General features: G+C 50.2%; 2 protein-coding genes across 3 annotated transcripts; one reads left to right on the top strand and one right to left on the bottom strand.

Moving 5' to 3' along the window:
• Nucleotides 1-50: 50 nt before the first annotated feature.
• On the top strand, nt 51-4,302 carry DAZAP2 (DAZ associated protein 2). Of its 2 annotated transcripts, none has more exons than XM_072797875.1 (4): nt 51-209; nt 1,235-1,353; nt 1,779-1,947; nt 2,863-4,302. In XM_072797875.1, the coding sequence occupies exons 1-4, from the start codon at nt 197-199 to the stop codon at nt 3,183-3,185; spliced, it is 624 nt and encodes a 207-aa protein (XP_072653976.1). In that variant the 5' UTR covers nt 51-196; the 3' UTR covers nt 3,186-4,302. The 2 variants fall into 2 exon arrangements, with proteins under 2 accessions (XP_072653976.1, XP_072653975.1); XM_072797874.1 differs by having other exon boundaries at nt 1,779-2,024.
• An 825-nt stretch (nt 4,303-5,127) lies between these two features.
• SMAGP (small cell adhesion glycoprotein) lies at nt 5,128-22,915 on the bottom strand. Its single transcript, XM_072797587.1, has 4 exons — nt 22,495-22,915; nt 21,676-21,747; nt 6,611-6,691; nt 5,128-5,895 (listed from the first exon to the last, which is right to left on the bottom strand). Exons 1-4 carry the CDS (start codon nt 22,913-22,915, stop codon nt 5,717-5,719), a joined length of 753 nt encoding a protein of 250 aa, XP_072653688.1. The 3' UTR covers nt 5,128-5,716.
• Between the last annotated feature and the right edge of the window lie 1,776 nt (nt 22,916-24,691).

The raw sequence follows: 24,691 nt of genomic DNA, 5'->3' as shown, positions 1-24,691 counted from the left end.
GCGGGGCCACGCGCGCCCGCCCTCCAGCTACTGGACGCCGCGCGGGAGGGGCGGGGCTTCCGGTGGCGGCGGCGCTCGGGCGTCGGGTGACGCGAGGCGGACGGGCCGTCACGTGACACGGAAGTGACTACGAACAGGAAGAGGACGAAAAAAATAACCGTCCGCGACGCCGAGCCGAACCGGACCCGCAGCCACCATGAACAGCAAAGGCAAGGGCAGGGGGCGGCCGGGGCCGTCGGGGGGACAGTGCTAGCCTGGAGCGAGCGGGCCCGGAGCCCGGGGTCGCCAAGCGGAGGCTTGGGGCGCGCTGCGCCTCCCTCCCCGGCCGGCTGCGGCCCCGGGGGCCGCGCCAGACGCCTTCGTCATCCCCGAACTGCGGCTGCTCGCTGCTTCCCGGCCCTTTCCTCCTTAAACTCTGTGGCGCAGTTTGGAGCTGCGGGCTCGGGTGGAGGGGCGGGGGGGTGCAGGGGGGAGGCTTGTCATGATGGGCATCTGCGGGAGCAAATGGGGAGCTAGAGCAGGGATGCGGGTCGGCCAATGGCGCGCCGGCGGGGGCGGGGCTTCGCGCTCCGGAACCAGAGGCCGGCGCCCGGGCTTAACCAGTGCGGCGCCGGCGGGCGGGCCCCGGGGCCCGGGGGCCCGGGGGCGGCGGAGGGGTCTCCCTCCGCGTGCCTCGCGCGGCCGCCCGAAGTGCCCCCGGCTCCTGGGACTGTGCCGGCGTCGGGCCCCACCCGGTCCTCCGCTGTGCCTCAGGACGGTTCCCGTTATCCTCCCTCGGGTCCCGAGGGCTCACGTCCATCGCGCGCTGTATTCGGAAGGCGACCTTGAGTAGGAAGCGGCGGGGCAAATAACCCGCAACCTCCGTGACCCAACGAGGTCGCGGCTCGGTCCAGCCAGGCCTGTGGCGACCACCCGGAGCCGGGGCAGCGCGTCCCTGTCGTTGGGCACGGGCAGGAACGGGGTCCCACACCTGCCCTGCATCGATGGAGAAGCTCGGTGTGCCAGTGGGAGGACTGCCCCGGTAGGAGTAGGGATAAGGGTGCGAAGAGAATATTCTCTCGGCCCCAGAAATCAGCCCCCACCCCCACCCAGAGTGGTCTATCTACACATCTCCAGCTTGCTGCCCCTAGGGCAGCTACCCAGGATGCTCTGCCCCATTTTGGTGGCTCTGTGTGGTAGGCAACATGCATTTTCTTTTTCTTTTCTTTTTTTTTTTTTCTTTCTTGTCTTCCAGGTCAATATCCAACGCAGCCAACCTATCCCGTGCAGCCTCCTGGGAACCCAGTGTACCCTCAGACCTTGCATCTCCCTCAGGCTCCACCCTATACTGATGCTCCACCTGCCTACTCAGAGGTGCTTCCAGTTTACTAGACTTGAACCCAGTGCTCTTGGGTCACATCTTCAGTCCTTAGCTAATAAGCCTGAGTCCACGCATATCTATTCAGTGTCCGTAAATAGGAGAAGGGAGGGCTCACGTGAATAGTCTGAAACACTGTACACTTCAGCGCAATTTCTGTTGGGGTTGAGACTGCATCATCTGATTGTTTCATGTTTTTTTTTTTTTTTTTTGGCACCGGGTGAGGTTAAGAAGATGAGCTTGCGTTCCTTGAGCCTCACGTTAGCTATGGCAGGAAGTGATGCAGGAGGGTACTGAGTGGCAGTGGAAAGGCAGTTTGTGTAACTCAAGAGTGTAATCTGCACAAGGACAATTAAGAATTGAGCGTAGAAGGGATCTAAAATCGGAATGTCATAAAGTAACCTGTTGCCTTCTCTTCTAGCTCTATCGTCCGAGCTTTGTGCATCCGGGGGCTGCCACGGTCCCCACCATGTCAGCTGCATTTCCTGGCGCCTCACTGTATCTTCCCATGGCCCAATCTGTGGCTGTTGGACCTTTAGGTTCCACAATCCCCATGGCTTATTATCCAGTTGGTCCCATCTATCCACCTGGTTCAGCAGTGCTGGTGGAAGGAGGGTATGATGCAGGTGCCAGATTTGGAGCGGGGGCTACTGCTGGCAACATTCCTGTGAGTATGACCTTATCAGAACAACTCAGCTCTTACGTAGTTTAACTTTCTGAAGAGATTACATATTCATCCTTTCACCATCCCTGGGTAATAGCTGTGGTATGGGTATAAGCACTGACATCCAGTAGTTGGGCAGAAAGCAGTTGAGGGGGCAGGAGAACTGTGGCAAGTCAGTAGCATCTGGCACATTCCCTGGGGCCTGAGTTAACCAGATTCCTTTGTTTTCCTATACCTCTTTAAAGCATTAGGAGTCCTGCCTGCTGCTTTTGCAGTTCCACTTTGGTACTGGTCTAGTAATACTCCTTATTCAGCCTGTAACATTTACTTCAAATTTGCCTTCAGTATGGCATTCCATTAAGAAACGTGATAAAAGAAAAACGTGATGAGTAAAAATGGAGAAAGACACATGAGATAAGCACTGTGTGTTATATGTAGGCAACTTGAATTTAAATAAAATAATAATTTTTAAAATCCTGAAAAAAATGAAGAAAGCATAGTCCCCTATTAAGTGGCATTTAGAAAGATACTAGAGATTTTAGTTATGTTGCCTGCTTAGCTCCCCCCTCTATAAGAATTAGAGCCCAGGTGGTCCTTGCCTCAAAGCCATATACCTGAAATGAGGTGAGAATGTCTTTAAATGAGTGGTAGGCTCTTTTCCTGTCTGTACCTTTGGGTTCACAGAGAATATAGACCTGCTTTACAACCCACGTTGGCAGAACTAGCTTTAAGATGTGATTGGTCAGGACACTGCCATCTTTCTAATGGATCCTGTTTCACGTGTGTCCACTTCCCTTGTCTCAGCTGCCCTCTGCCCATCAACCTTGTCTTTTCCTTTCAGCCTCCACCCCCTGGATGCCCTCCCAACGCTGCTCAGCTTGCAGTCATGCAGGGAGCCAATGTCCTCGTAACTCAGCGGAAGGGAAACTTCTTCATGGGTGGCTCAGATGGTGGCTACACCATCTGGTGAAGAACCAAGGCCACCTCTATGCCGGGAAAGACATCACATACCTTCAGCACTTCTCACAATGTAACTGCTTTAGTCATATTAACCTGAAGTTGCAGTTTAGACACATGTTGTTGGGGTGTCTTTCTGGTGCCCAAACTTTCAGGCACTTTTCAAACTTAATAAGGAACCATGTAATGGTAGCAGTACCTCCTTAAAGCATTTTGAGGTAGGGGAGGCATCCATTCATAAAATGAATGTGGGTAAAGCAGCCCTAAGGATCTTCCTTTAATTCCTCCGGAGTAATACTGTACCATACTGGTCTTTGCTCTTAGTAATAAAACATCAAATTAGGTTTGGAGGGAACTTTGATCTTCCTAAGAATTAAAGTTGCCAAATTATTCTGATTGGTCTTTAATCTCCTTTAAGTCTTTGATTTCTATTACTTGTTATAAATGAAACGCATTAGTTGTCTGCCTTTCCATCCTTTGCCCCACGTCCCACCCTCAACCCTAGTCTTCCAGTTCCTTCCCGCCAATCTCCATTGAATCAATGGTGCAGGACAGAAAGCCAGTCAGACTAACTTCCTTCTCTCCTTGCACTTCTCCCCACTTGCCATCTTTTAACTAGTCTTTCACAAGGATCCTCTGAAACCCCCTCTGTGCCCCAAGCACAGACCCCATTACTTCTGCTTTTGCATCTCCTCAGGCAAAAGTGGAGGGTGCCTCTCTGGACCCTCCTCATAGGTTGTTTCTTCATCTACGAACCAAACCCAAATTTGCTCCGGTGCCAGAAAAACAGCTCCATTTGAACAAAGGGTATCCATGCAAACCGTACTGTAAACTGGTTTAAAATGTGGGGGCAAGGAGGAGGATGCATTTCAAAAGCCTGATGACATCCGAGCCAAATTAGGGGAAGTTTCCCCATCCAAAAATTGGTTACCAGTTATCAGAGTATCTGATGCAGGCACTCATGGCTCCTGAGAATTCCTCAGCTGGGGTAATGGGGTCATACTATGAATCCCTCACTACAAAATGACTTGAGTCCAGCGAAATCTCATTAGGGTTAAGAATATTTTCAGGGATCCTTAATACTTTGATTTTTGTTTTCTGAAATTGGATTTTATTTTATTTTATCTTATAATTTCAGTTCATCTAAATTTTGTGTTCTGTACATGTGATGTTTGACTGTACCATTGACTGTTATGGAAGTTCAGCGTTGTACGTCTCTCTCTACACTGTGGTGCACTTAACTTGTGGATTTTTTATACTAAAAATGTAGAATAAAGACTATTTTGAAGATTTGAATAAAGTGATGAAGTTGCATTACACCTCACCTCAAGGATTCTTTACTCAACTTGTTTTTAGATTTCTTCTCTATCTTTTATGTCCCACCTAGGATTCAGATAGGTGCTGCTATCATTCCAGGGTTTTAAAGATTTTATTTATTAGAAGGAGAGCACGAGCGGGAGGGAGGAGCAGCCAGCAGGGTACCTGATGGCAGGGCTCCATCCCAGGACCCCGGGATCATGACCTGAGGAGCTATGATTTCTATCAAAACACTGTCTTTTAAACACATCTCGTTTGGGGACTAAGATCCAATGAGCTTCTCGGCTTGATTCAAAGGGCACTGGTGGGAAAAGTGGTAAGGAGATGGTTGCTGGTTCCCTCTGTGTAGACCCAGCATGGGTCAGGGAAGGGGTACCTGGGGGGCTTAGTTAAGCATCTGCCTTCAGCTCAGGTCATGGTCCTGGGGTTCTGGGGCCAAGCCTTAAGTTGGGTTCCCTGCTCAGCTCCCTGCTGCTCTCTCTCTCTGCCCCTCCTCTCCTCACTCATGCTTTCTCTTGTCTGCTCTCTCTCAAGTAAATAAATAAAATCCTGAAAAAAAAAAAAGGTCTGGGAAATTCTAGTCCTTGCCAGCGTGGAAGGTAACCATTTCATCTCCCAGGGTATGTTTCTGATGAGACTCCCCTGGGACAAGTTTCTCACGACCGTCTTGTTTCAAACTCCTGAGATTGTTCTGGGAACTTCTGAAACTTCTCTGGGGTTTTGTTTGTTTGGGAGAGAACGTATGCCAAGCAGTTAAATAAGCAAAAGAAAATGTCCAAAAAGTTTAAGCACGGATACGTCAAAATATAAAGGTACTTTTTGCACATGAGAATCAGATTTCTTTACCAATGAACATTTTTAATTGTGATAAAAATAGCATCAGTATATGGTGGTTGGGGAATAATGGAAAGGAAGGGCTCAGATGAGATACAGCACATTCATCGGGGTGGGGTCTTTAGTCTCCTGCCCCCCCCCCCCCCCCCCCCCCCCCACACACACACACTTGGCCTTTTACCATGGTATCCAGCACCTGGGAAGAACTTCACACACTATTTCTGCTCAGGCTGTCACTAGTTGACCAGGCAGGGGACAGAGAAGCAGCCAGTGGGCCTAACTCTCCTTCCCTTCGACCTTGAAAACTGAAGATGACCGGCACATAACTCATGGTGGCCTGGTGTCGCTCCACCTCATTGGGCAGCCACAGAAACCAGCTATACTACAAAGGCCTGGTTAGAGACCCCATAAATAGCTTTCCCTGGGTCCCTGGCATCAGTCATGTTAGCATTTGGGCCTGTGTCCTAGAAGGAGCTCAGGTTTGCTCGTATCAGTCGATGCTTCTCACTGGCTTGAGATAAAACTTTCACCTAATAAATAGTGTGTTAGCACTGGAGCCTGAATGAGCTCCTCGGGGCCGAGAATCATCAGATGAAATACTCCTCCTTGTCCCTGCCCTTGGCTGAGTCACTCTCCATTTGGAGGATGGCGCTGGGCTCGCCTTCTGCAGGTTCGTAGGTGACGTAGCTGCCTTTGTTCTTGTACAGGTAAAAGAAGATCAAGATCACGACTGAGAGCAGGGTGAGGAAGACCACGGTGATAACCACTTGGAAAGGAGAGGGAAAATGCAGAGATGTTTCAGGATTGAGGAGGTCTCAGTAATTCACGGGGCCCCCTGAATTCAAGGATCCCCTCACTTTGTATAAGCATCCTCCTGTTCTGGTTAAGCAGCATCCACTTCCAAATCCACATTCCCCGACGTGTCCAACTTCCATGGTGCATGATTATCTGGAGTATCCTAGTGCTTAAGCTAAGGACACACGGCTTTTGATTTCTAACAGGACAATTCCCTCTCAACCAGTTCGTGAGGATTCTGATAGAAACAGGAAGGGGGGCGGGGAGGAAATAGCTTGTTCCAACAGGAAGGCATTTTAAAATCCACAGCCTCCTGTAGGGATTTCTCTGATCCCTCCCCTCCTCGTCCTCCCCCACTTGACAAACCACACATATCCTCATCCCTACCCACATACTGGAGTGTAGTGCCTGTACACACTTACATCTATTTGTGGCCACTTCCCACGTTTACTGGCAGTGTCTCTGGCGTGAAGCCTCTAAGAGTCTTTTATAGCTGTGTCTGTGTGTGTGTGTAAGATAACCTACATGCCAAAACGAGCCTATTAATGGATTTGGTCTCCAATTTGCGGTGCTTTCCTGCACAGGGAAAGTCCTCAATCACCACACCGGGTTCCCAGTCAACAGAGCGAGATGGCCCTTGAATTCACTCAAAAAGTCTCTTGGATTTGGCTCTGGGCCTTTGTTACCTGCAATGAGGGCTGTGCTGGCCTCAGCTTCTGGGGACAAGGCTTCAGTGGCCTGCAGCATTGGGGTAGTCATCGGGTCCTCTGGAAAATTTAGAAAAGTGAAAAAAGGAAATGGGGTGAATTCCTTTGTTCTAAAACATACACTTGTCCTTCAAACTTCACCACCCTACCACTTTCCTAATAAAAAATTCATCGTTCAACTCCTATAGTAAATCCATATAGAAAAACCTGGAGAACAGAATAGAAAATAAACTACCATCCCAAGACATTGAGCATTTTGATGGGGTTTCTCTCTGCCTGATACAGTGGTTAAGAGTATGGGCTCTGGAGCCTAGCTGCTGAGGTTCGAATCTGAGCTCTGTCCTTTACTGGCTGTGTTACCTTCAGAAAACTATCCTAACCCCTCTGTGCGTTGGCTTCTTCATCTGCAAAATAGAGATAACAGTATCTACTCTATAGGGTAGTTGTACAGATACTCAATAAGAGTAAACTATTATTACAAATATATACTTTTACATAGATAAGATCAAATAATGAGGGATCCCTGGGTGGCTGAGCGGTTTAGGTTTAGCGTCTGCCTTCGGCCCAGGACGTGATCCTGGAGTCTCAGGATCGAGTCCCACATCAGGCTTCCCGCATGGAGCCTGCTTCTCCCTCCGCCTGTGTCTCTGCCTCTCTGTCATTCATGAATAAATAAACAAAATTTTAAAAAAAGATAAAATAATGAGCATATATATATATATACACATATACACACACACACACACATATATGTACATACTTACATTATATGGGCACATGCATTTCTTTAATGTTCTTACAAAACTCTTTGTAAACATTATTTTTACTTAGTTTTTTTTAAAATTGTAGTTATAAAAATAGGCTCCATGCCCAACATGAGTCTCAAACTCAGGACCTTGAGATCAAGAGTCACGTATTCTGCTGACTGAGCCGGCCAGTTGCCCCAACATTATTAAAGATTTTATTTACTTATTCATGCGAAGCAGAGAGAGAGAGAGAGAGAGAGAGAGAGAGAGAGAAGCAGAGACACAGCCAGAGGGAGAAGCAGGCTCCATGCAGGATCCCAATGTGGGACTCAATCCCGGACCCCGGGATCACGCCCTGAGCCAAAGGCCCCAAAATTATTTTTAAATAATAAAATAATGTTTCTCCCTTATTAACACCCTTTCCTACACTACTTCAGAGTAGGCCCTGTATTTGAAAGGTTCTGAACAAGGCTTCTCCTACTCTAAAATATATCTCATACCTTCTTCTGCTATTGGTCTATCCATCCTTTACAGCCTGAAAGTCCCACCCCTGAAGTCACTACCCAGGGTCGGAACACTCAGAACTACTGGTCTCCAGAAGTCCCTTTTAAAAGAATTTACGTGGGCGTTCAGGGAGTCCTTTAGTTGTGTTCCTAGTTAGCATCGTAGTGTAGGGATTTGAAAAGGCACCGGGTTAAGGTTACTGCGGGACAAGGTATCCTGGGGAAAACCGGCTGGCCGACCGGAATCGCCCGCAGGAGGCCTTATTCAATATTCGTTCAATAAATAATAATAGCAGCACTCACTGACAGGCACTGGGCTAGGCGCGCTGGGGACATGATGGTCGGCCAAGGCCCGCCCTCGTGGAGCGACCCTCCACCACGCCCCGGCTAACGACAGCGACAGGGGAGACCGAGGCAATATGAGGCCTGCAGGAGGGCATGGGACAGAGGGCCTTGATCGAGTCTCCCGGGGGGTGGGACTGCAGCTGGGAGAGGAAGCAGGGCTAGGAGTCAACAGGGTAGAAGGGACAAGGGGCAGGGCACACTCGAGGCCGAGCGCAGAGCCTGGGTCCACGCCCCGGGACAGGAGTCGGCGCGGCCGGAGCTCAGGGCCCGAGCAGGACTCCTGTCTGATGCCTGTCGCCGGCCGGCTCCCGCCTGGGCAGGTGACACGAAGTGGGCAGCGGTGGGCCTGGGGCCTGGGGCCCGGGAGCAAAGAAGGGGCCAGTGGTATGGGGCGTGTCTTTACACGGCCGAGAGGAGGCCTGGGCAGGCGCCGGCCGCCTGGGGCACCCCCTCCGCGGTCCTCCCAGCCCAAGCCTGAACCCCAGCAGGAAGCAACCACACAGGGACGCTGTCGAAGCTGCTGGGGTGGAAGGTCGCCCAGGAAGCGCCTAGGCCCTTAAGGAAGTTACCAAACCTCTCCGAGCTTCAGTTTCTTGAGTGGCAGGCAGCTTGGGAGGTGGTTCTGGATGGTTCCTGCGGCTGGTGTTTACACCGGGGAGCACCCCCCCGCCCCGGGGAGCCCCCCCACCTCTGTGGGGCCTGCACCCAGGCACTTGCTTCTAAGGAACAGAGCACAGCAAAAGTGACCGGCTCTCACTTCCGAGGTTACGCTGTGCTGCCTCGGACTCCCAGGGGCCTGCACTCCCTCTTGCCACCATGGCTCTAGAATTCTGTGCAGATGCTCTTCGTTTTGTCTTAAACATTAGAAAACTTAAGATATGCGAAGCGCTGAGAAAAATCGTTTCAGTGCAGAAGCCTAAGTGTGAGGATTAAGGAGATTAAGTTCAATCAATCAACAGCAATTTCCTTTGCTCCTACCACGTGTCTGCCGGAGGCACAGTCCGAGGTGCTGAGAGTGTGGCAGCGATGAGGCCCACGAGGGACTGGACCATGGAGCTCAAGCTCAGTGAGGGTTCAGAGGATAGATACATGCGACTCCCAGAGGTGGGAGGTGATTGCTAGTTGGGAAATTCTGCAAATGATCCCAATTATTATTCTTCTTTTTAAAAAGATTTTATTTATTTATTTATTCATGAGAGACGCACAGAGAGAGGCAGAGACACAGGCAGAGGTAGAAGCAGGCTCCACGCAGGGAGCCCGATGTGGGACTCGATCCCAGGACCCCAGGATCACGACCTGAGCTGAAGGCAGACACTCGACCCCTGAGCCACCCAGGTGCCCCAAATGATCCTAATTATAACAGCTGCCATTTACCAAGTCCCTGCTTGGCCCTGGGTGCTTTATATACACACTCATTAACCCTTACAGCGTCAATCACTTCAAAGTGGATGCTTTTATTTGCTAATGTGGACCGCCAGGCCCTGGGAGAGTTAAGTGACATGGCTCATATCACACATGAAGGAACAGTGCATGGAGCCAAGATCTGAATCCATGGCTACCGGCTCCAAAGCCCAAGCAAGGTATTTATACTAACCCTTCCTATTATGGTCCTTTTATTTATTTTTTTTTTTCCAGTAGGGAACAAGGATCATTAAATATGACCATGGGCAGCACCACAAGCTTTCCAGAAAGCTCGAGGGTTTAAAAAATAGGGGTAAAGGTGGAAGAAACACCAGCCAACCACAATCAACTACACACTGTTGCGCCACAAAAAGTGCGTCCTTAATGCGAACTGGCTCAAGGGTCCCTGGTAGGTGGGGAGCGATGCCAGCGTAATGTGGAAGCCGTGATGCTTCACAGACCACCTTGCTACAACTAGATACAGAAACACAGAAAGACCTTCAGAGACATACAATTCAAGGCACCTGGTGACTCAGTCGGTTAAGCATCTGCCTTTGGCTCAGGTCATGATCCTGGGGTCCTAGGATCGAGGCCCACATTGGGTTCCCTGCTCAGCGGGGAGCCTGCTTCTCCCTCTCCCTCTGCCCCATACCCTCACCTCCTCTATCCCCTCAATTCACCCACCCCCGGCCCCATTCCTGCTCCCACTCATGCTTTTTTCTATATCATTCTCTCTCTCAAATAAATACATAGAGTATTTTTAAAAAGATCTAAAAAGGGCAGCCCAGGTGGCTCAGCAATTTAGTCCAGGGCCTGATCCTGGAGACCTGGGATCGAGGCCCAGGTCGGGCTCCCTGCATGGAACCTGCTTCTCCCTCTGCCTCTGTCTCGGTCTCTCTCTCTGTGCTCATGAATAAATAAAATCTTAAAAAAAAAAAAATCTAAAAAAAAAAAGAAAAAGAAAAAAACATACAAGTCAATAGAAGTGCCTTCCTTGGATACAGTTATTGGCTGGCTGGTTTCTGCTTACATTAAGCCATCTGGTGAAGCAGTTAAATACAAATGAAGGAGGTACAAATAAATTTACCTCTATATGAAACCAATGGATTAATGAAGAATAAATAAATAAAATCACACATCAGATTTTTACTTCTGATGAAAATGGTCTCTGTTGGAAGCAAAGGCTCTCTGGAATCTACTTCTAAAAAGAGGAAGCACACACCTCAGGAATAAAGGCTCATCCATTTTGTAGCATGTGTCAGAATTTCCTTTGTTTTTAAGGCTGAATAATATAACAAAGGAAGTTCTGACATATGCTACAAAGTGGATTCCACTTACATGAGGTTCCTAGAATAGTCAGAGCCACAGGGACAGGAAGCAGAATGGAAATGGGCACAGAAGGGATGGGCAGTTACTACTTTTTTTTTTTTAAGGTTTTATTTTTAAGTAATCTCTCCACCCAACGCGGGGCTTGAACTTACAACCCCAAGATCAAGAGTTGCATGCTCTACCGACTGGGCCAGCCAGAGGCCCTGGGATGGGAGCTGTTGTTTAATGGGTACAGAGTGCAGTTTGGGAAGATGAAAGAGTGCTGAAGATGGATGGTGGTGATGGCTGCACAACAGTGTGAATGGACTTCATGCCACAGGACTGTATACTTCAATATTGTCAATTTTATGTTACGTATGAATTTACTATATACCTTTTTCTTCATACAGTTTACATTCTGGGAAGGTAAGATGGACAATAAATAAGTACGTAAAAGATACATTTACTATTTTTATTATTTTTTAAAGATTTATTTATTTATGATAGGGGGGGGGGGGCAGAGACACAGGAGAAGGGAGAAGCAGACTCCATACCGGGAGCCTGACGTGGGACTCGATCCCGGGACTCCAGGATCACACCCTGGGCCAAAGGCAGGCGCCAAACCGCCAAGCCACCCAGGGATCCCCCAAGATACATATATTAGATGTGGATTAGTGCTATGTAGAAAAAAAGAGCAGGAAGGGGTAGGGGGTTGGCACGTGGACAGGGGTGGTCAGGAAGTCTTCCTGATACCGAATAATACTGAAATACTGAACAATACTGAAAGGCACTGGGGCTGTTGCACGCTTGGCATGCTTAAGGCACAGCACAGAGGTCACTGAACAGAGCAAGGGAACAAGAGGAGATGAAATGGAGGTTGGGTGTTGTAAGCCATGGAAGGGCTTCGGCTCTTTTGGTGACTGAAATGGGGTTTTGGGGCAGAGACTGGATTTTTATTTTATTTAAGATTTTATTTATTTATTCATAAGAGACACAGCGAGAGAGAGGCAGAGACACAGGCAGAGGGAGAAGCAGGCTCCGTGCAGGGAGCCCGATGTGGGACTCGATCCGGGGACTCCAGGATCATGTGCTGAGCCGAAGGCAGACACTCAACCGCTGAGCCGCCCAGGCGTCCCATGGATTTTTATTTTAAAGTACTGCTTCTTGGGGCACCTGGGTGGCTCAGGGCATGATCCAGGGATCCTGGGATCGAGTCCTGCATCAGGTTCCCTGCAGGGAGTCTGCTTCTCCCTACACCTGTGTCTCTGCCTCTCTCTGTGTCTCTCATGAATAAATAAATAAAATCTTAAAAAAAAAAAAAAAAGCAGTGCTTCTCAACCTCTGTTGTGCATAAGAATCCTCTAAGGACCTTGTTAAAATGACTTAGGGGGTGTAGGTTAGGGCCTGAAATTCCAAAGACCACACCTTTGAAACACTGAGACCACCATGTTGTGAGGAAGCCCAGTGTAGCCCACTGGAGGACAAGAGGCCCCACCGAGGAAAACAGAGGCACCTGAGGCTCAGCTGACAGCCAATACCAGTTGTGAGACATGGGAGGGAGTCTGTCTCGGATCTTCCAGCCCCATGGACCTTCCAGAGAATTGCAGCTGCGTGAGCAGGCACAGGGGAAACCAGCCAAATCACAGAATTGTATAAGAATAATAAGTTGCTATTGTTATAAGCCACTGGTTGTTGAGGTGGTTTATTAAGGTAACTGAAACAGAAGCTGATTTTAAAGGGTCTCTTTTTAAGAACATTTTTTTTATTTACTTGAGGGAGACAGAGCAAGAGCAGAATTGGGGCAGAGACAGAAGGAGAGGGAGAAGCAGGCTCCCTGATGCACAGGGAACCCGATGTGGGGCTCAATCCCAGGACCCTGAGCTGAAGGCAGACGCTTAGCCCACTGTGGCACCCAGGTGCCCCTTAAAGGATCCCTTTGACTGCAGTATGGACAACCGGTGGGCTGTGGGAATGTGGAGACAGGAGCAGAAGTAGGTTGTATCCCACATAAGGGCAAACCTTTTCCTCCTGGCTTAAAAGCATTGACTGAGGGTAGCAGCAGCCCAGAGAGAAAGTGGGAGGATTCTGGGTACATTCTGACACTAAGACTCACAGGATACAGGGTGGAGTCAAGGATGACACCAAGGTTTTGGGCTGGAGGGAAGGTAGGCATGGTGTCCCCGAGATGGGAAGCCTGCAGCAGGCACAGATGTGGAAGGGCAGATCTGGGTTCCATCTGGCACATGACTGCTTATCAGACACCCAAGAGCAGGTGTTAAGACCGGAATTTCGGGAAGAGGACTGGACTGGGGATTTAAAAAGTCAGCATACTGGGCAGCCCGGGGGGCTCAGCAGTTTAGTGCCATCTTCAGCCCAGGGATCGAGTCCTGCGTCGGGCTCCCTGCATGGATCCTGCTTCTCCCTCTGCCTGTGTCTCTGCCTCTCTCACTCTCTGTGTCTCATGAATAAATAAATAAAATCTTAAAAAAAAGAAAAGTCAGCATATTGCAGCCCACGAGAATGGGCGAGATCACCAAGGGAGTAAGTACAGTAGAGGCCCAAGGGCGGGGCCCAGAAAGGAAAGAGCAAAGGAGACCAAGTAGTAGCAGCTGAACAGATCGAGTATGAGGACTGTGGGGCTTTGCCACGCAGGACTCGTGTGTGACCTGACGACAGAAGCTCTGGTGACGTGCTGCGTAGAAGACCCTGGTTGGCAGGGGATTCGAGAGAAAAAAAAAGGGGGGGAAGTAGAGGAACTGGAGGTAGAATGTAGATAAACTCTTTTTTTCCCTGTAACTGTGAGCAGAGAAATGGGGCTGTAGTTGGAGGGGGAAGGGAGCTCAAGTTTTTTGTTTGTTTTTTCAAGGATGGGAGAAATGACAGCATGTTTATGTACAGATAGGAATAACTCGGATGAGAGGGAACAGCTGGTGACACATGAGGGAGGGGACGGCTGCGACCCGTCCTTGAAGGGACGGGATCCAGCGCACGACCGAGGGGCTGGCTGCAGGCGGAGGGCCCGGGCACAGGCGGGCGGCGGGAGCCTTCGGCGGCTCTTTCCGAGAACTTTAACTCGCTCAAGAAAACAGAAGCAAGGTCATCAGTGCGGAGTGAGGATGGGAGTCGGAGTTTAAGGAGAGCCGAAGGTGCTGCAGGAGCAAACAGTGTCATATCACAGAACACGGATGAGACTGTTTATAATAGGGGCGCCCGGGGGGCTCGGTCGCTCGAGCAACAGACTCTTGGTTTCAGGGCACGATCCCAGGGTCCTGGGATGGAGCCCCTGGGGGTGGGTGCCCTGCTCAGCGGGGAATCTGCGTCTCTTCCTTTCCCTTTGCCCCTTCCCCAGCTTGTTTGTTCTCTCTCTCTCTCTCTCTCCAAAATCAATCCGTAAATTTTTTTTAAAAAAGACTGTTTATAATATCTTATGGAGTAATACAGCCTGGCTGTAAGGACTCGGGGGAGTAGTAACCGACCATCAGGGAAAGAAGTGCTGCGAGTCTAACCACTGGTTCTTCCTCTGGGATTTGACCTTAGTTCTTTTTGAATTGATACTATTAAGTCAAAGCAAGCCAGGGCCAAATTTAAGGTCTTTCTGTAACTCAAAATAAAAATATTACATCATAAGACAGGTATAAGAAAGTTCAGTATCGGGGATCCCTGGGTGGCTCAGCTGTTTAGGGCCTGCCTTTGGCCCGGGGCGTGATCCTAGAGACCCGGGATCAAGTCCCACATCAGGCTCCCTGCATGGAGCCTGCTTCTTCTTCTGCCCACCCCCCCCTTTCTCTCTCGCTCTGTGTCTCTCATGAATAACTAAATAAAAATATTTTAAAAAATGGCTTCTCTTAAAAAACAAACAAACAAACAAACAAACAAAAAAAAACTATGCTTTAAAAAAAAAAAAAAAGAAAGGGACACCTGGGCGGCTCAGTGGTTAAGCGTCTGCCTTCAGCTCAGGGCATGATCCTGGAGTCCCAGGATCAAGTCCCACGTCAGGTTCTCTGCGTGGAGCCTGCTTCTCCCTCTGCCTATGTCTCTGCTTCTCTATCTCTCTCTGTGTCTCTCATGAATAAATAAATAAAATCTTAAAAAAGAAAAAAAGAAAGTTCAGTATCATTTTTCCCTTATGGTAGTAATTCTGGCTTTTTTGCTAGACTTTTCTGATATATTGCATATTCAGTTCTTGGCAAGGTCTTTGGATGATCCACTTTATGGGCGCCTTCCACTGGAGCTTTGTGTAGAAGTGCTTTAGTGCCCTTTGGGTAAACACAGACTCCTGAGGGCCCAGGAAAGGCTTGATAATTTGTGCAAGTCTCCAAACGAGGGGCAACTAACAAACAGATATACAGATTTCAAACGACCGGGGAAATGGGCCAAACTGAACAAGATGAGAATTTGACAGAGTCTTCCGTCTTGTTCAACTGCTGACAAAGAAAAGAATGGGGGATGCCGCGGCTTGGCAGCAGCAGATATAAAACACAGTGAGATCGCCAGAAAGCAACGGGTCCCGGAAGGATATACCCTCAAATGGCAACGAGAGAGCTAGGTTGTAGAATTTTGATGGCTTTTTTTTCCTTCTATATGCTTTCCTTTATCTTCCAAATCTCTTACGATGATGAATACAGTTGACCCTTGAACAACATGGGTTTGAACTGCATGGGTCCACTTAAAATGTGGATGCCCCCCCATCAATACAGTACAGTATTGTAAATGCATGTTCACTTAGGATTTTTTTCCTTCCTTCTTTCTTCCTTTGAGAGAGAGAGGGACGCCTGGGTGGCTCAGTGGTTGAGTGTCTGCCTTTGACTCAGGTCCTGATCCCGGGGTCCTGGGATCGAGGCCCCGCATCAGGCATCCTGTGTGGAGCCTGCCTCTCCCTCTGCCTCTGTGTCTCTCATGAATAAATAAATAAAATCTTTAAAAAAGAGAGAGAGATCATGAGCAGAGGGGAGGGGAGAGGGAGCAGCAGACTCCCTGCTGAGCAGGAGCCCATCAAGGGGCTCAATCCTGGGACCTTTGGGATCATGACTTGAGCAAGGCAGACATTTAACGGACTGAGCCACCCAGGCAGCCCCTCTTATGATTTTCTTTTCTTTTCTTTTTTTTTCTTAAATTTTTTTTTTAAAGGTGAGGTTTTTTTATTTTATTTTATTTTATTTTTAATTTTTATTTATTTATGATAGTCACACACAGAGAGAGAGAGAGAGGCAGAGACACAGGCAGAGGGAGAAGCAGGCCCCATACACCGGGAGCCTGACGTGGGATTCGATCCTGGGTCTCCAGGATCGCACCCTGGGCCAAAGGCAGGCGCCAAACCGCTGCGCCACCCAGGGATCCCATGATTTTCTTAACAACATTTTCTTTTCTCCAGGCTTCCTTTATTCCAAGAATACAGTATATAATACATACACCCATGCAAAATACGTGTTAATCAACTATTTATTATTGGTAAGGCTTTTAGTAGACTATTAGTAGTTAAGTTCTGGGGAAGTCAAGAGTTATACATGATTTTTGTCTGTGTGGGGGCATCAGTGCCCCTATAAGTCCCCATGTTGTTCAAGAGTCAACTCTTCTTTTATAATCTTTTTTTTTCCTTAAAGATTTTATTTATTTGAGAGAAAGAGCAAGCATGAGGGGCAGAGGGAGAAGCAGACTCCCCACTGGGCAGGGAGCCTGATGTGGGGCTCGATCCCAGGACCCTGAGATCATGACCTGACCCAAAGGCAGACGCTTAACTGACTGAGCCACCCAGGCATCCCTGTTCTTTTATAGTCTTAAAAAATTTAAAACTTGCTGTTACTTTAGGCCCCATTAATATAAATATGGTCTCTAAGAATGGAGGCAATAGTGCGGCCCTACTTTGTGCCACTCTTAGACCGCTGAGCCATGTCTGGGAGTGACAATTCTGTCGTGAACAGCCAGTGTAGTGAATGGCTTGGAAATTGTATCAGATAAGGAAAGCTGGCAAGAGAAAGCCCAGAAAGAAAACTTAGGGAAAGACTAGAACTTGAATGGTATCTTCAAATATGCCGATGGACGGCCTGTCCAAGAGGACCACTGGTGGAAACTAATGGGAAAGAGAGGTCTCTCCCAGAGAAGAGCAAAACTGGTTAAATGCTTCCTGGCATACTGGAGAGAGAAATTTAGCACAGAATGGGTGGTAGACCAGCTGACCCTCAGGATCTTTCTCAGCCTTAGATTTGCAGTTTTTTATTTTTATTTATTTATTTATTTATTTATTTAATTTATTTATTTATTTATGATAGTCACAGAGAGAGAGAGAGAGGCAGAGACACAGGTAAAGGGAGAAGCAGGCTCCATGCACCGGGAGCCCGACGTGGGATTCGATCCCGGGTCTCCAGGATCGCGCCCTGGGCCAAAGGCAGGCGCCAAACCGCTGCGCCACCCAGGGATCCCTTGCAGTTTTTTATAAATTGAAAGTGTTTTAGCAGCATTCTCTTCCAAATAAAATTTGTGAACAGGTGAAATCTCAGTGAAAGCTGTAGTTTAGCTATCAGCATTATACCAAGGTTAATTTCTTGGTTTCCACAATAGGCCATGATCATGTAAGACACTGACATTAGGGAAAACTGCCTGAAGGGTATATGGGAACTCTCTGTACTATTTTTGTCGCTTTTCTATAAATCTAAAATTATTCCAAAATAAAATGTTTACTTTAAAAAAAATCAGGGACGCCTGGGTGGCTCAGCAGTTGAGCATCTGCCTTTGGCTCGGGGCATGATCCCAGGGTCCTGGGATCGAGTCCTGCATCGGGCTACCCGCATGGACCCTGCTTCTCCCTCTGCCTGTCTCTCTGCCTCTCTCTGTGCGTCTCTCATGAATAAATAAAGCTAAATAAATAAATAAATAAATTTTTAAAAATAAAATTTTTGAACTCCACAAAAAGCTGTTTCAGACTAAAGGACACTGGGTATCCTAGGTGCTAGTGACCTAGGATCTTCAGGCTTCAAGTGTCAGAACTGTAATCTGTGGGGGCACCTGGCTGGCTCAGTCAGTAGAGCATGTGACTCTTAATCTAAGAATTGTGGGTTGAACCCTCATGTTGGGTGTGGAGCCTACTTAAAAAAAAAAAAAAAAAAGAACTGTAATCTATATTTGTTATTTATAGTTCACAAAACATATTTTATCTCCACTCCACGGTGGTGATGTAAGCAGGGTTGATGTTATCATGGACAAGCTCAGTAAACTGCATCAACCAGCCCAGGGTCACTCAGCTGTTGGCTGTGCTGGGCTTGGAATCCATCTCCTCGTTCCAGGGTTCTTACCGGACACACTATCAACTCTCCAGGTTCGGGAAGTATCTCTGCTCTGCCTCCACTAACCATTTTGTTTACATGTCCACTGGGTTTGGTTCCCTGAGTTTTACTGCAGAATGAAGAGGGTGTTCACCACAGTGCTGTTTACAAGAGTGACACACATATCTGAATGTCCATCAGCAGAGGAATGATTAAATAAATTACAGGCCATTCATTCCGGAAACACTATACAGTTGTTAAAAGGAATGTGGTAGGATCTGCAGTTACTGGCACAGGATATACGGTTAGATGAAAAAAGCAAATTGCTAGGGCAGTAATGTGTAATATGATTACATGTTTAAAAAAAGTAAATTAAAATGAAACTATAAACACACACAGACACATATATATATCTGCATATACATAGAAAAGGTCCAGAAGGCTATTCTTTAGGGGGCATGTAATAGCCTTTTGATGACAAAATAAACAACAATAAAGTAAATTTAAGTTTGGGAAGCCTAGTGTAAAAAGAGGGTGAATGGTTTATATCTCTCTAAGCTCCTGCTTACAGCTGTTACCTCTTTTAAGATTTATTAAAAAATATATTTTATTTATTTACTCATGAGAGATACAGAGAGAGGCAGAGACACAGGCGGAGGGAGAAGCAGGCTCCATGCAGGGAACCTGATGTGGGACTCAATTCCGGGATCCCGGGGTCACACCCTGAGCCGAAGGCTGATGCTTAACCACTGAGCCACGCAGGTGCCCCAGCTCTGCTACCTCCTGTTCCTACACCACTTCTCTCCTGTCTCCCTCTCCAAACAGTAACAAATGTTACTCTCTTCCTTCCCTCTCCTCAGGCTTGGAAGGACTGTGACCCTCCTCTCTCAGGTGGGGGGCCTGGGGTGGAGCACCACAACAAGACTTGAGGTTCCACTCAGATCCTAACCAATGAAAGCAAATGAACTTCAAGATCTATTTTGCCTACTTACCCTTTTTTGAGTTGTTGTTAACCCAGTTACCCGTTGGTTTCTTTGTGGCCCTTGTTTCCAGGCTAAATCTCTTATCACTGAGGCATCAGATCCTTTGCCACCTGAGTCTGCCAACCTACTTATTTACTGTAGACCTGCCCAACAAAGGACGGCTCCCCCAATTCTCCTTTCCATGGGAACCTGCCCTAGAATTCTGCTTCCTTTCTCCTTCCTTCCCTTTCATGTGCCTGGGCCAGTGGGGTGCAGTGAGACTCTGAGAGCGGTATATCATGACAGAAAGAACACAGGCGTTGGAGTAAATCACACTTGGCACAAAATCCTGTCTTGGCCCTTATTAACCACGTGACCTTGGGAGAATTGAACCTCTAAAAATTTCTTAATTGCCCTGAACTTCAGTTATTCCTTCTGTAAAATGAGAATAAAACCCGTTCGTGAGGTTGTGGTAAGGAATAAGCAAGATGAAAAACAAGAAGCCAATTAAAAAACGGGCAAGGACTTGAAGAGATGTCTCTAAAGGAGATATGCAAGAAGAAGAAAGCAGATGACACATAAAAGATGCTCAGTATCACTAATCATTAGGGAAATGTAAATCAAAACCCTAAGAGATGGCACTTCACACGCATTACGATGGCTACTATCAAAAAAAAAAAAAAAAAAAAAAAAAAAGGAAAGAAAAGGGTGTTGGCGAGGATGTGGAGAAACCAGAACCCTTGTGCACTGCTGGTGGGAATGTAATATGGTGCAGCCGCTGCATAAAACAGTGTAGCGGTTCCTCAAAAAATTAAACAGATCACCACATGATCCAGCAATTCCACTTCTGGGTATCGACCCCAAAGCAAGTACTCAAGAAGAGATCTGTATACCCGTGTTCCCAGCAGCCTCATTCACAAGAGCCAAACGGCGGAAGCAATCTGCCCCTGCATAAATGGACAAAATGACATATGACATGTATAGGTGATGATGTGTGTTGGAGATTATCCAGCCTTAAAGAGGAAAGGACGTTCTGACAGATGCTACAACACGGATGAACTCTGGAGATGTTCAGCGAAAAAAGCCAGACGCAAAATGACAAATACTGTATGATTCCACTTATATGAGGCACCAAGTCAAATGTACACAGAGACAGAGTAAAATGTTGGTTATCAGGAGCTGGAGGGAGGGGGAAGGGGGAGCTACTGCCTAATCGATAGAGTTTCAGTTTGGGAAGATGACACAGTTCTGCAGACCGATGGCAAGGATGATCGCACAGGAATGTGATTATTAATCAATACTCAATGCCACTGAACTACCAACACTTGGGTTAAAGTGATAACATGTATATTATATATATTTTACCACAAATTTAAAAACAGAAAGAAAAGAATTGGCCCAAGTCCTAAGTTCTCGGCTGCCAAAGCGTCACCTCTTTTCCCCGTGGGTAGGTTTATTCTAGGGATCCCCTGCCTTCTCTTCCAGAACACCTTCCACGACAAACTCAGTCTCTGTGGTTTCACACATGGCACTGACTTGATCTCGAACGCCCACCACACCCTTCTTGGCCCGGGCTACTCTTCAAGAATAAGGGCTAAGGGCTCCGTCCCAGGTCACCCCCTCCCCCTTCATGAAGCCTTTGCTGACCAGTCTGGACTTCTATCCACTTCTCGTCTCTCAAAGGACAACGGACGTTCTGAATCGTGTGCATCACGGTCACAGAGGGCAGCGTCTTACGCTTCCCTGGGGTTGCCACTCACCTGTTTCCACATCAGCACAGTGGATGATGGCTGTCCTGATGAATGCCAGGTGAGGCGGTGTACGTGAAAACAAAGGTGTAGAGACCAAGCAAGGCTCGGTTCCTCCCTTACCCTCCACAAAACCACAATGAAAACCACCAGTGACCACCTGATGCTTTATCTGGCTCAGCTGGGTTACTAGGCAAAAGGCAGGAATTCTCAGTGGGGTGAGAGGTGGATCCCTGCCCGAGCACAGCTGCGGGAAACAGTGGGTTTTGAGGCTGGAGTGTATCATCAGAGGAGTGGAATTAAAAAGCAGGCACAAAAATAAAATAAAATAATAAAAAAATAAAAAGCAGGCACAATTCCTTGCCAGACAGGCACCCGGTAATCATACTGACCAACGATGCGGAGTGTGGAGTGCTTCCTCGGTAGGGGAGCCTGGGCTAGGTGTTTTATACGGGGTGTCTCATTTCATCTTCACGAATAACCTCATAAGATAGGAACCATCTCCCCATTTTACAAATGAGAAAATTGGAGCCTGGAAGGCAGATCAGCGACTCCGGGTCACAAAGCTTGAAGGGGCAGTACCAGGAACTGGCCCAGGTCCATGGGGGCCAGCCCTCTGGTTGCCCTCCGCGGCCTCCCAGGGCCCTTCCCCGCGCCAGGCGGGCACAGGGAGGAGGGAAGGTCGCCCCATCTGGGCGGAGGCCCCGAGGACCTGCAGGCCTGGCGCGGGCGGGCTGAGTCTCCACCATCCGCTCGGGGAAGAGCCTTCACCTACCTCCTGGAGGCGCGGTGCTCAGCAGGCTGGTCATTGCGGCGAACCGACGGGCACCTCCGCGGAGAGGCGGGCCTGCGGGGGGACGGACGCGGCAGGCATGAGGGGGGCCCCTCCCGGCGCCGGCGACCCTGGGGCCCCGGGGGGCCTTTGGGGCCGGGGTTTCCCGGATTCCGTCCCCCGGGGGGCTCGCCCTAAGCGCTTCTCTCGCGTCTCTCGCCCCGGGTGCGGCGCCACGTGCAGACGGGAGCTCCGCCGCCCCTGAACCAGCGGCCCCGGCCCGTCGCGCGGCCCCACCTTCCCCTAAGGGACGCCTCGGGGCCCGGGCGAGGTCGGCCAGGGGGCGCGCCGCTGCCCCGCTCCGCCGCCGGGAGCCTGCGCGCCGCCCGCCACTAGGGGGCAGCGGCGGCCGGGAGGGCACCGCGTGGGGGCAGGGCCGCGGCCCCGGGCGTGGAGGTGGGGGCTCGGCGCCCCGCAGCCCGGCCCCGGCCGCCGAGCATCCCCCCGGGCCGCCCCCGGCCGCCGAGCCCCCCCTGCCCCCGGGCCGGCGCGGACGTCGGGGCTGGCGCGGCGGGGGCTCCGGGGGTCGGCCCCGGCCCCCCGCTCCCCCGGCCGCGCTCCCCTGCTCCCGCGCTCCCCCGGCCGCGCACTCGGTTCCCGCTCCCCGCTCCCCCTCTCGTCCCGCTCCCCCGGCCCCGCTCCCCCGCTCCCCTGCTCCCCGCTCCCCGGCCGCGCACTCTGTTCCCGGGCAGCCCCGGGCGCCGGCCGTCGGGACGGGAGGCTCGGCCGCCGTGCGCTCGCGGGCCCGGGCTGGGCGCTCACCGTGGGTGGCTCGGCGGCCGCGGAAGGGCCCGGGCCGCTCCTCTCCGCGCGTCCTCCGAGCCGGGCGGGCGGGCGGGGGCCGCGGGGCGCCGGGGCCGGGCCGGGGCAGCCGCGCACGGACGCGCCGCCTGGCTGCGGAGGCGGAGGCGGAGGGGGCGGCGGGGCGGCGGGGCGGCGGGCTGGGTGGGACAGGAAGACGCGGAGCAGCCGCCCTCTGCAGGTCCCGGGCCGCCGGCCGCCTCCGCTGCCCCGGGCCGCAGGGCTGCCTCCGTCCGCCCGGCCTCGGCTCCTCCTCCCGCGCCCCGAGGGGCCGCCGGCCGGGGTGGGCTGGGATGCGCGGCCCGGAGCCGTCCGCTCGCCCCCGTCGACGTAATTTGAATTTCCTGCACGTGGGGAAAGTGACACTCACGGGCGTTTGCATAGCATTTACGCAAATAGGTCGGAGTGAGGAGCCGGAGCCCAAGCCAGCTGGGCGGGGCACGGGGGGAGGACGTGGGGGAGGGGGAGGGCATCGGGTGGGAGGGGGCACCGTGGGGAGGGCACCGGGCGTGGGGGAGGGGGAGGGCATGGGGGAAGGACATGGGGGGAGGGGGAAGGACTTGGGGGGAGGGCAGGGGTGGAGGGCGGAGGGCGGGGGGGTGAGGGCACCGGACAGAGGACAGGGGGATCCCTCCGATCAGATGATCCGATCGTCCAGTCCGAGGCTCCTGAGGCTGGGCCGTGTGCATGTGCAGGACGAGAGCCTCACAGCCTTTGGAGACACCCCCCCCCTTGGTCAGCCGTGCGACTTGGGGCGAGCTCCCTGACATGCTCCCAAGCCTCCCCTCATCCCTGGAATGAAGGCTTATCCTAGCCACAGCTCTGGCACCCGGTGGGCACGTGGTCGCGAGCGGGCCAGGCCATCACGGGCCATCGTGCCGCAGCCATCCCGACTCGCTTCTCGGGGGGCCGGAATGTTCCCAGATTGATGAGCCCCGTGACTAAGGATGTAAGGCTAAAGCCACGGGCCCTGGAATCCTCGCTGCTGTGTGATCTCGGACAAGTGACTTCGGTTTCATTTCTCCATCGAGGGCGATACCTGCCTCGTGAAGTTCCTGGGGGGGAGGGGGGCGGAGTTACTACATCTGAAGCCTTGGCCCTTACCTGGCACGGAGTAAGCGCTCAGTACCTGCTAGCTTTCATCTCGGCTTCCTGTTAGGGTTAGGACTCAAGGGTTGGTCCCTGCCCTGCATCCCGAGATGCGGACTTCCTTGCTTATTCCCGTGAGGAGTTCTCTAGTTTTGGAAATCAGTATCTTATAGACTGATTGTGCATGTTCATTGGGGAACAGAGGCTCACAGTCTGAGAGAATAGAGGAATGGTGTGAGAGCAAGAGTGAAGACGTAAATAAAATAAGCAAGGGTGGTTGCTTTCATTCCTAAAGATATTATTTGGTTGGTAGAAACCAGAGGAAAAGAAGAGTGAGCTGATGAAATTCATTTTATTCAAATATATTTTTAAAAAGAGTTTATTTATTTGAGAGAGGGAGAGAGAGAACATGAGGGGCGGGGAGCGGGGCAGAGGGGGAAGCTGACTCCCCACTGAGCAGGGAACGGAAGGACAACAGGGAGCTTGATCCCAGGACCCTGAGATCCTGACCTGAGCCAAAGGCAGATGCTTAACCAAGTTCCACCCAGGAACCCCTATTTAAATATATTTTTCAAGACACAGCAGTTATCAGTGAGAAACAAAAAAGCCCATGTGTGGGAAAAGTACCAAGCCAGCCAAGAAAGGCAAAGAAAGTAACACGTAGGCAAGAGGTATAGGAAAGTTAAGAAATAGGTCAGCCTGGCCTGCTCCCACATAAAAGACTATCCAAGAGAAAAGGAGGTTCAAATCCTTAGGGTTAGATTCCAAAGGTGGATAATTGCTTGCATGTACTGAGAAGCTCATCATGAATCACAGGAAAGGTTGAGATTTCTTGTTATCTGGCTAATCTCCCCCATTGCATATTCCGTTATATACTGAAGATTGTCTTGACCAGACCGCAGACTCTGGAGGCCATCCAGCCCAGGCACTCTACTGAAATGCCATGTTGCCTTCACAATTTGATAATCACTCACAAGTGATTTGAGTGATTCCTCTTTATTTTTTTTTTTAAGATTTATTTATTCATTATAGACAGAGAGAGGCAGAGACACAGGCAGAGGGAGAAGCA

This window comes from Canis lupus, chromosome 25 (genome assembly GCF_048164855.1).
Source record: "Canis lupus baileyi chromosome 25, mCanLup2.hap1, whole genome shotgun sequence".
NCBI classification, from domain to species: domain Eukaryota; kingdom Metazoa; phylum Chordata; class Mammalia; order Carnivora; family Canidae; genus Canis; species Canis lupus.
The sequence above is the reverse complement of the archived record's forward strand: the minus strand, read 5'-3'. Positions and strand labels throughout refer to the sequence as shown.